The 12,167-nt window shown below is 34.9% G+C and overlaps 1 protein-coding gene across 1 annotated transcript in view; it reads right to left on the minus strand.

Annotated features, from left to right (window-relative positions):
* The window catches only part of SLC27A6 (solute carrier family 27 member 6), a 65,541-nt gene that overhangs the window by 4,321 nt on the left and 49,053 nt on the right, over positions 1-12,167 (minus strand). Inside the window, exons 6-8 of the mRNA XM_008014310.3 lie at positions 5,906-5,996; positions 2,278-2,476; positions 1,196-1,293 (exon numbers count right to left, since the gene is read on the minus strand). Coding sequence (XP_008012501.3) covers positions 1,196-1,293; positions 2,278-2,476; positions 5,906-5,996 — 388 coding nt within the window. The remainder of the gene's footprint in view (positions 1-1,195; positions 1,294-2,277; positions 2,477-5,905; positions 5,997-12,167) is intronic.

Raw genomic sequence — 12,167 nt, forward strand, 5'->3', positions numbered from 1 at the left:
TTACAATGAATTTGCATCCTACCACCACTAAAACAGATATTAAGAAAGAAAACATTTATTAAAAGGCAACTATATTCCAGCAGAAATATATATCCTAAGCTTTAATGTGAAATATGAAGGGCATATTTTATTTATTTATTTATTTATTTATTTATTTATTTATTTATTTATTTTGAGACGAAGTTTCGCTCTGTCTCCCAGGCTGGAGTGCAGTGGCGCGATCTTGGCTCACTGCAAGCTCTGCGTCCCGGGTTCATGTCATTCTCCTGCCTCAGCCTTCCAAGTAGCTGGGACTACAGGCGCCCGCGACCATGCCCGGCTAACTTTTTGCATTTTTAGTAGAGACGGGGTTTCATCGTGTTAGCCAGGATGGTCTCGATCACTTGACCTCGTGATTCGCCTGCCTTGGCCTCCCAAAGTGCTGGGATTACAGGCGTGAGCCCCTGCACCAGCTGAAGGGCATATTTTTAAGAAACTAGAAACTCGTATTTCCATAATTAATTCCACAAATCATTTAATGATTATCATGCCACCTGTGGATCTTTACAGCGGTCAGAATGTCCTGGAATCTTTCTCCAACATTCAGTGGCTATTTATTAAGTAATCATTCCCTTCTTCTGCTCTCCCATCCAAACACTCACATCCCTGATCTCCCCTGCACCTAAAAGCATTTGCTGAAAAATGGAGAATGGCTGTCTTATGACTTCAAATTGGTCACTTTTCTGTGACATTTTCAACATCATCAGACAATCCTCATATGCATAACTATAAGGATAATGAGTCCAAATTTAAAAGTAATTTTTATAAAGAGCCATCTTAACTAAAAGTCAGTATTTTTAAACATTTAAAGTAGAACATGTTCTTGTTTAGTGGTATGTACAAACACTAGTCATAAAAAGAAAAATAATACACTAATAAAAAGCTGTAACTAATTCCAAGCAGTGAGTCATTGATCAGAGTTTTCAAGCTTTGCTTAAAAATACACACAGGTATTAAAATTCAATTGGTACCTTTCCCGTGAAGTGACCATGAACTTTGTTAGCTTGGTCAAGGGCATTACTTGCCAAGGCAGTAATAAAATCTTTATCTTAATACACAAAAATTAAAATGTTGAATTCGCAAGACTATTGCAAAACTACAGAATAGTGGAAATTCTATTCTAAGAATCTTTCCCAAATCTGAAATATATTTATACCTGATATAGCCACACCATAGACGTTTGTTTCCTGTATGAAATCCAACATTCCAATAACATCAACAACCTCAGTGGTTGAGACATTTTCTCCTTTCCATCTAAATGAAAAAAATCAAATTCCAGTTAGTGCACCTGTATTTGAAAAACTAGGTACCCAGTTTTAGTTTTAGTGTCTTGTATTTGGCTCTGTGCAAGCACCTACTGACCAACATAACTGTAGTTTTCAAGCTGAAAGGCATTTCTAAGAAAGCACTTTGTTGGTAATTCAACAAAATCAGCATTGGTCTTTTAGTTAAAATTACTTTATATCTCATTGTATAAATTACTTTCTATGTTTTATAATATACATAAAAAAATAATTATAAGGATTATCATTACAAAAATATTATTTTTTAAAATAACAATAAAGTACAAAACATTCCTTTTCTCTGGTGATAAGAATTGAAAGTAAAGCTCTAGCTGCCTTTTAATACACTGACCCACTTCAGTTTCTAGGTGTTAACCCCTTTGGCTCCTTTAATGCTTTTGAATGAATATTTTGTTTTAATTGAAATAACTTTATATAAAGTGAGCTTATAACATGGTACAAGAAGGCAAGGATGTAGGAAGTTACTCATTCAAGCATTCATTCAAGTCATTGGAATAGTAAAGCAAAATAATTTCATAGACCTAAAATAAGCTTGGGGAATTAAAAAAGGAAAAGTGCGAAAGGGGATTTTTGCTGTTTCAAAATTTTTATCATTAGGCCAAGAATTAGACTACAGTTGATCAAACTGACTTTTTGTTTTAACCCTACCATTTATATTTTACATCTGTCTGCCAGCTTTATTTCCTTAAAAAGAAGCTCACTGATTTGTTCTAAACTGATTCAATAAAATAATTATAAAATTTTACAACAAAATTTAACTTGTGGTTCAGTCTAGAAACAGATGGCCAATAAATTTTTTAATGAGAAGACATGGAGATAAAAGGGCTCTGTCTGCCCTGAAAGCTAAAGCTAAAGCATATGTGGTCTCTGATGTTTCTATAGAAGCATGGTTCACAATTACAGAACAAGCTGTTCATCCCATGATATTTCATACCTGAAAGTGTCTCCGGTACGGTCCCAAAAATAAAGGAAATTGTCCTGATCCTGGACTATCAAGTCTCCAGTGTTAAGGTAAACATCGCCCTTCTTAAAAACATCACAAAGCAATTTGTCTTTTGTGTGCTTGTAAGGCCCAGCATAGCCAAAGAAGGGATTTTTTGCATGCACTCGAGATATCAGAAGTCCAGGTTCTCCTGCAAGAAAGAACGACATTTTTGCAGCCTTTCGATTAAAAGTATTGTTACACACATCATGCATGTATCTATATTATATCTGGCCAGCACAACCAATGCTGCTTATCTCAGCTTCCTCTGAACCTATTTCTGTATTTGACACCATTTACCCTTGGTGCCTATATCTAGCACATCCTTTCATAGATTACCAAAAATACAAATTACTTTGGAAAAACTAATAAAAAGGAATTGAATGGAAAGAAAAGGCTCATTAGATTTCTTATATTTCCCAAGTGGATAGACCAATGGCTACTTTTGTTTTGGATTATGTAGATGTTACCACAGATAATATTGACATTTGTTATATAAATAACAACAGTAGTAATAGTGTTAATAACATAATGATAGCATTTTCTTTATTGGGCATTTACCATGAGCCCTTTGCAAATGTCACCTTGCTTATTCTGCATGGAAATCCTTTGATATAATCCCTATTTTACCAGCAAGGAACTAGGACCCAAAGAGGTACAACAGCTGCTATGCTCAGAGAGATAAATGGAACTAGAACTCAAATTTAACTTTTTATGACTTTGTGTGGCAAGGTTTCTGTATAATACTATCTCTCATCCAATACACAAATGTATTTTATTTATTATAACAAAATGGTTTATTCCTCTGGTATGCTATTCTGGAAATCTTTGATGGGAAAGAGATGAGCCATTGAAAAGATTTCCTATTCCATGATACCTACTAGTTTCAGTTATGTTTAGACACATTATCTGAAATAATTTTCCAATCAAACTTATTCAAATTAATTAAGATTTTTCTCAGCAATCTGTAAGGTAAAAACTACTTTGAAGAGAAGGCAAAAGAAAAAAGGACAGCAGCAATCACTGCTCTGGAAGTCTTCAAGGCTATTGTCCACTTGCTATGCCTGCTATAAAGAAATGCAGTGTTCATGTGACTAGATGAAGTTGGAGTCCAGCAAACTATAATACAGAGTGATTTCTGTCTTTTAAAGCTCTTTAAAAAGTAAGTCTCACTCTGTGACCCAAGCTGGAGTGCAGTGGCGTGATCATGGCCCACCACAGTCTTGTCTTACCAGACTCAGCCGATCCTCCCACCTCAACTTCCCAAGTAGCGGGGCTACAGGTGCATGCCACCAGGCCCAACTAATTTTGAGATTTGTTTTGAAACACAAGGTCTCACCAGGTTGCCCAGCTGCTCTAGAACTCTTGGGCTTAAGCAATTCTCCCACCTCAGCCTCCAAAAGTATTGGGATTACTGGCATGAGCTGCCACACCCAGTCAACAGTCTTTACTCGACTCCCATTTCTCCCACTCCTGGTCATTGTGGCTTTCAAGGGCACATAGGTCACTGGCCAAAGCAAATCTTCTCTGCTCCAGCAGAGTCTGATAGCATCATCATCATCGTCATCATCATCATTCCCAACACCATCATATCATCATCATCACCATCATTATCATCACCACTATTATACCTATTGAGCACTTTTTGGGTAATGGTCACTATTCTGAGTGTTTTACACATGTAATCCATTTAATTCTCATCACAAACCTACAAGAAAGGCCCTGATAATATCTTCATTTTAAGGTGAAAAAACTGAGGCATAAAAAAAGGAATTTGCCCAATGTCATACAGCTGTCAAATGCAGGAATCGGAGTGTATATATATATATATATATCTCCATGCAGGAACATCTGACTCCAAAGCCTCACCTCTGTGATATATTCTGTCAGTCTACATTCCCTATATTTCAGAATTTTTCAAGACTCTTACATCTCCCTTAAAATATATGTTCTTTGGTTTCTTTTATTCTTTTTCAGGATACAGGTGACAGTTTCTTTTCTGACAAACTAATTGTTGCAAATGTTTAAATAGGTCATAGTGTATTTACATCTTTCTTGTTGGGCATAATATACATTGTGAAGACACAACGCCTTAATGGAAAAAATACTGAGTAGCTCATAATGAGAATCCAAAATAGAAAAACAGATATTTGGGGTCAACCAGCTTTTTAAGAAAACCTGAGGGTGTATAAGCACAGTTCTGGGATTCAAGTTTTAATATTAGATATTATTGTAATTGCAAGAAATAGACCAGTAGAAAAGAGTGCTTAAGTTCTTTGCACTTTCCTCAGAAATTCCATGGCCAGTGTCTATAGAATAGAATTGGAGAAACATTTGATAAAAGCCAGTAGGCTTGAAATTCAGAGATTCGGGAGATTTGTTTTTTAATAGACAAAGTTTGCATTTTTTTTTTTTTTTTTTTTTTTTAGTCTTTCAGCTACTAGAAAATAAAAACAGGTTTGCCACCTTATCTTCACATTTGAAGTAAAGATTTAGGAAGTCACTTCTGAAATGTAGTTTCAACATATTTTAAGGCAATAAAAATTAATTTTGCCCTGATTTATTCATACTGGCTCTCTAAACAATTCTAAGTGCACATCTCTACATTTTATTTTCTAATTTTATTATATGCAGCAGCAAGTTAATTGAGGTACTTGCTCTCATGAAAATTTCTAACCTAAAATTGTAAGAAAGTCTACCTTGGTAGAGAATGGAGGGGAGTGAGAGGGAGAAGTTGAGGAGAGGAAAGTAACAGGCCACATACCAGGTCCCCCAGGAATATACATGCATCCCATTTAATTGTCCTCAATGAATAAATATTGTCACTTCTACTTTACACAAAAGAAAATAAGACTTAGATGGGTTAAGTAATCTGTCCAAAGTTGCACCATTTCTAAGTGTCAGAGACCATGTTTAAATCCAAGTTGGCCTGACTTTACACTATATCTAGAATGATAAAATAATTCACTAATTTCTATATTATTGTTTGGCAATGTAGGATATTAGACATTTGCCATTGTTCATACTACAAGTGGTAGATTAAGAATAGTATGAGCCAAATAGTTACCACTTTTTTATTTCAATAATTTACCAGCTGACTGATCCCTCTGGGGCTCTTAACATCTAAGTAAAATTGTTCCACCTGCATTAAAATTCCAAAGTTAAATTACACAGTGGACCTCGTCATCCTCTCCTTTTGAAATTCACTAATAATCACAGCGGGCCCTCCATATCTGTGATTCCACATCTGCGAATTCAACCAACCTTGGATATAAAATATTTGGGGAAAAAAGATAAAATAATACAACAATAAAAATAATACAAATAAAAAATACCATATGACCCTGTTATATAGCGTTTACATTGTATTGGGTATTATAAGCCACCTGTTTAAAGTATACAGGAGGATGTGCATACCTCATAGGCAAATACTGTATCATTTTATATAAGGAACAAGCATCCATGAATTTTGGTATCTACCCAGGGTCCTAGAACCAATCCCCCAAGGATACCAAGGGATATCTGTATATGGTAGATCAGAAACTTTGCTTGAGAGGATGTCTTCAAATAGAAGTCTTACCTTTTTTCACATGAATACACCAACCCTGTTCATTTCTCATGGGTTCATCTTTCTGAAAGTCATACTTTATTAAGTCAAAAGTGGAAAGAAGCTGCAAAACAAAAAAAATCAAATAGAAACAAGCATTTAGTTACTTGTGCAATGACATCTACTGTAGTAGACTATGCTAATTGAAATAACTATTGGAATATGGATTTATTAAAACAACTTCTACTGAAGACAAATTAAATATTTAAAACTCAAAACTAAAGGTATTAGTAAACAGCAGTCATTTACTGGCGTTTACTTTCATTTCTTTTGTGGTACACTTTACTTAGCAAAACACTACTAATTTTAATCAAGATACGAAACAATCCAGGCATTCAATTAATAATCTGTTAACTGCCCGTAAAAGGACCATTTTCTGCAGCCATTTATTTAAAGTAACCCTGGAAGTGAAAAGTTTTCATAGAACTAAAATGTAAGCTACATTAATGTAAGAATGGTATTGTTTATTTTTTCCTCACAGTATCTAAACAAACAAACAAACAAAAAAGCCAAAACATATCAAATGCCTAAAAAGTATGTTTACTTGACAGCCACTTTGTCCTTTTCCTGTAAGCCTTTCCCCTGAGCCTTTCACTTTAATGCTCCTAAACTAACATTTAGTGCTTCTCCACACTCTGGTATGAGATGATAAATTTATTAGAAAACACCCATCACATCAGGAACCAAAGATTGGATGTCTCCTCTCATCCCCAAATGTTTTCAGTTACTCTGCTCCTATCATGTCCATATTATCATGTCATGCAGGCTCATTTGTCCACTAAATTCCCACCCTGGGAGAGAACTGCAGACTGGTTTAGTCCAATCTCCTCCTATATATATATATATTTTGAGACAGTGTCTCACTCTGTCACCCAGGCTGCAGTGCAGTGAGGAGATCTCGTCTCACTGCAACCTCTGCCTCCCAGGCTCAAGCAATCCTACCACCTTAGCCCCCCATGCAGCTGGGCTTACAGGTGTGAGCCACTTCACCCAGCCCTCCCATTTTTATTCTATAAGAAAACTGAGGTTCTACTCAGCAATTAAGCAAGCTCAGTTAGAAAATGGTAAACTAACATGAATGTAATAAAATGAAGTGAAATAAAATAATAGTAAGGAAAGATGAATGGGGGGAAAGCAGGAGAAGAGAAATGAACAACTATAGAACAAATATAGAACAAAGATGAATGGGGGAAAAGCAGGAGAAAATGAACAAATATAGAACAAATAAGTGGGAAAAGATAAGATGATTGAGATAGATGCAATAGTATTATTTATCATCAAAGATTAAATGCAAATACCTCTGGTTCTTAGCAGTAGTAAAATAAGCATGTAACTTGAATCACAACTCATTATTTGAATTAAAATATAAATGAGAGCAATGAATATTGATTGGGCACTAACTATATGCAGGGCACTGTTTAATGTAATCATCAAAACATCTTATGAGGTGGAAATTAATATTATCCTATTTTAGGATTAGAGCCAATGAAAGAGGCAACAAAGCAAATATATTGTTATTCTAGATATAAAGACTGTTTATTAAAATATGAACTTGCATCTTGTTGGTCTTTGTCTGTAATTGGGATAACAGGATATTGGCCACTTGCCTAATGGCTAGTAGAAAGAAAGAGCCCAGCAATTCCAGAACTGCCTTTATCATCTTGGCCAAATAAGAACAGACCCCTGTCCATTACTTATTCTTTTTTCTCCTACTTTAATATGTTCTGTTTTTTGGAAAATTTGCCCAGTGACTTGTGATGTCAGCTTTAGTGTTATTTCTTTTAGATTAATTGGGCAACCATGTGCGTGGGTGAGATTCATTCCACAGCAAATTACTGTCTAGTGTGTCTGTTATCAGAAAAAAGGGACTTGATGGTCAGAAATTGAATAATTTTATAATTCAAATAAAATTAAATATATCACAGCATTTTCTAGCAGTACCCTGGAGCAGAGGATTAATGCTCAGCTAGAAATATTTCTATTCTCCTTCCTGCCTTCAGGAGGTCCTCATGATATTACAAAAATGGCTGCATTATAATACAAATTCAAAAAATAGATGCCACACCTTAAAATCCCCCAAATGTACATGTTTATGTATGTGTATGTGTACATGTCTGGAGCACAGCTGCAGGGGGTCCCATTCATAGCAGAACTGTGTGATGAACACACACCTATGTGGCTGTACGCATTGGCCCTGGGAGGTTTTATCCATACCTACCTATCTTTGCAGATTCAGATTTGTAAATTTATGAGTTGGAAAAGGAACACAAAGTTAATTTCCTTCGTTAATACACGAGGAAACTCTGAACCGAGAGAAAAGTAACTTGTCAAAGTCACAAAGTGAAATAACGGTAGAGTCGGGAATCGAGTTATCAGTCCCTGTGTAGTAAAGAATTTAACCTTGTCACCCAAAAAGGTCCCAGCTTCTGGGAGGTGACCTCTAAGTCCTTGGAATGCCATTCTTAATAGGAGTGCATTTTTGTTTGTCTAAGACCTCTGGGCAACTAGATGGCAACAGTATGATTTAGAATGGGGTCTCTGAGGCACATGAACAATATGAAGTAGGCCGGGGGCTTTGCATCACCCAGCTTGACCTCCTAAGGGGCAGAGATGGAGGTAAGCCATGTGAGCAGTCAACCTGAATTACACAACGAAGCCTCCAGAAAGACTGGACATCAAGGCTCCCGTGAGCTTCCCCAGTTGGCACTAGTTCCTGCGTATTTTTACACAATTCCAGGAAAGTAATGCTGTTCTGGCTCCACAACACAGCATATCTGGAAGCTTCACCCTTGGTACCCTCCTGGATTCTGCCTTACATATGACATCCCTGGGATGATTATAATCTAGATCCTTTAGATGTGATAAGCTGAGTTTTGTGAGTCCTTTTAGCAAATTATCAAACCTGAGAGTGGTCTTCAGGGACTCCTGAAATTGCAACTGATGTCAGAAATGAGTGGTCTTTTGGGGACTGTTCTCTTATTTTGAAGTTGTCTAACTTTTCTTATCCCTAAAAGATGCCTACTTTTAAGGCAATAAAACAGCTTACGAAAATGGTTAAAGAAATGAGTCATTTCATTAATCTCATATATTATTTTTAAATTTAGGTTTACATGGTATTTAAATTTTAAATTCCATTGTTTCTATGGATTTGCCAATAAGACAGATAGGAGAATTACCATTTCTTCCTTTCCTCCCTCCCAACTCCCATTTTTGTTAGTGTCATAATTATTTTTACATTGTCAGGTTTTATTCCATGTATAAACAATTCAGAGTGGTTCAATCATCTATATGTGAATTGACTCAATATTCACCATCAGGCATTTTAACTGAAGGTCATTCTTTCATTTCTAAGTTATGGTTTATCTTCAAGTTGGCCATTATTTTTTGTTCAGTGAATTTTACAAAGAAATATTGCATTCCTATAAATATGAGGGTATTATAGATTCTGATTTCTTAAAACTTTGAGAAAACATCCTAGAAAAATTCTTAGGTGAAGTCAACTCTTTCCTTGTTTCCTAACCTTGAGTGTTTTATTTTGAGAATGCCTGAGATGTTTTCCACCCTCACCTGTGCTATACTTTGCTCATCCTTTGCTCTTCCTACCTCAAAATCTCCTTAAGGTTCTTTTTGTTTCATAATTTCACCAGGATATATTTTTCTTATAATTATTCTGCCCCAGATAGTGTACTCTTTTGCTAAAGATTCAAGTTTTTACCTTAAGGAAATGTTCTTCTACTAGGGTAGAAATAATTATTTTTTTCTTTGATCTGTTCTTTACTGCAGGAACACCAATTAAGGATGTATCAGATCATTGTCTATGTTTTCAAAATCCTTTTTCTTCATTTTTAAATTATCATTTGCTTGCTCTTTTTACTGTGTTTGTGGGGCTCCTTAATTCTGCTCATCTTTCTCCCTAACAACATGTACATTCCTTTTGATTTTAAGTTCTTTTATGTGATGCTCATTTGTGTAACATTTACATATTTTTCCTCTATTTTTTTCTTTGAGCTGAGCATGCTTACTTTTTAGTTCATTTTGTTGATTTATGTTTGTCCTTGATCCTTTTTCTTTCCTGCGCTCTTATTTTTAAAGAGAATATTATTGTAATTTTTCAAGCCTGTGAGAAATTGTTTCTCTAAACATTTCGTGGTCGTTTTGGGAAACTTACTATTTTGATGTGCATTCATTTTTTTTCCAGCTGCCTTTTATTTTTGATTCATTTTCTGTTTTTTTTTTTTCTGAGCTTTATTTCATCTATGTATAAAATGTGCATTCATTTTTTTCATCTGCCTTTTATTTAGATTCATTTTCTCCCTTTTTTCAAGCTTTATCTTTGTATTTTATGTTTGCCGCTCCCTATTTTCCCCAGGTGAAAATACTACAGAAAAAGAGAAGGTAGTTCATAATTCTACTTGAGTTTGTCTCTCAAATAAGTTGTCACTAAATTTTTTATATTGTTTGCCTTGGGAGGATATGGGGTACAATATTTCTTCAGTTTTTTGCATTAAAATAGTAAGTGTAGCACATAAAGACAATGGGTTATAGGAACTCTGTTGCTGCCTTATATTTCTCCTTCACTTGTAACATTTTATCTCTGGTGGCTGCTTGCCTCCCAGATAATAAGCATGAGCCTCCATTAGGCTAGCATTTTTGAGAGACACTTATCAAATCTCCTCACTTAATTATGAGAAAATCATTGAACCAAATTTTTCTAATTACCCGCTATCTAAGAAAACAACATGTGAATAAAATGATAAAAGGCAGACTAGAAGACATGTAGTATCAGGCACAACTTTGTTTTTTCATTTCCAAACTGAAAAAGAAAACTAAAATGAGTTGAAAAACAGAGGTTTTCCAAATAAATTGAAGACAATCATGACTTTTTACATGATTAACATTATTACAGTTGACAGAAAATTTAAAGAATTAGAAAATTATAATAAAGTCAGTAATATAAAATACAAATCATCATACCCTTGTTGGTTGCTTTAGAATGACTCAGTTTCACAAAGGAGCTCAATATCATTACCAAATTTGTAAAGGAACCAGTGCAATGAATTGAGAAAATTAACCGCAAGGAATGTAAAACTCAGTAAAATCAGCACTTACTTTCCCCAAAATGCTTTTGTTCAAAATAAAGTGCATTTCTGAGATGTCAACTATACCCTCAAAATCCCAAAAGAATGCATTATAAAAATAGTTTGCATTTTCTTTAGGTTTAGAGCATTACTGTTATTTATACTAGCTTTGAATGGGCAACTAGACTGAAAAAGTGAGCTGCTAGGGCATGAAAAACACATGTCTGCCAATTACTTCCAGACACTGAAAAAATCACCACAGATTAGAAAAGCAAATACTTTGTTGCTTCCAGGTGTTCTTTGAGGTATGGCAGTTTATTATATAGAAAACTTTAACTATAAAGCTAAAGCAGTTAGGGATGAAAGTGATAAAAATGCACACCAAAGTTCACATTATGGGATTCTTAAAGATCTCTTCAAAAGCAGCTCTAAATATGGCTTGAGTAGGGTGCTCTGGAAATCTCAAAAGCAATGATATAGGATACTGCTACTTTCAGAGAACAGGTGAGGCCACTAAGGAAACACACCTGAGGGGAGAGATTATCAAACAAAGACTTTCCTCATACATGTATGCCTGTAGGAAGTACTTTTGTTCTTGCACTGTTATGTCAGGTTTAGGAGTCAGAAAGTGAGTTGGGGAGTTTTTTCTCCTTCTGCATTATCTGGAAGAGTTTGTAGGAGAGGAATCATTTGCTCTTGAATATTCACTATCCTGAGTGGGAAAGCTGTCTGAAACTAAGGGAAGATGTTGGAGTATGAATTTATTTCATTTAGTGTGATAAAATAATTCTTGAGTCAACTCTAGTAAGTTGTACATTTCTAGAAATTTATCCAATTCATCTAATAATTTCAAGTTTATTGATATGAACTTGACATATCCTCTTTTACTGTCTTAATGTCTAAAGTATCAGCAGCAATGTTCCCTTTTCCATTCCTGATATTATTTCTGCCTTCTATCAATCAGATTCGATTTCTTTACTTTTTAAAAATTATATTTCTATTTATTTTTATATTCCTTACCAAATATTTTTTCTATGTCATTTATTTCTGTTCTTTATTATGTCCTTCCTTTTATTTCCTTTGAGTTTATTTTAGTTGTCCTTTTAAAAGTTAACTTACAGAGATGCTTACTGAGCTCCATCCAATTTTCAGCTATT

The sequence above is a fragment of the Chlorocebus sabaeus genome, chromosome 23 (assembly GCF_047675955.1).
Source record: "Chlorocebus sabaeus isolate Y175 chromosome 23, mChlSab1.0.hap1, whole genome shotgun sequence".
Taxonomy (NCBI): Eukaryota; Metazoa; Chordata; class Mammalia; order Primates; family Cercopithecidae; genus Chlorocebus; species Chlorocebus sabaeus.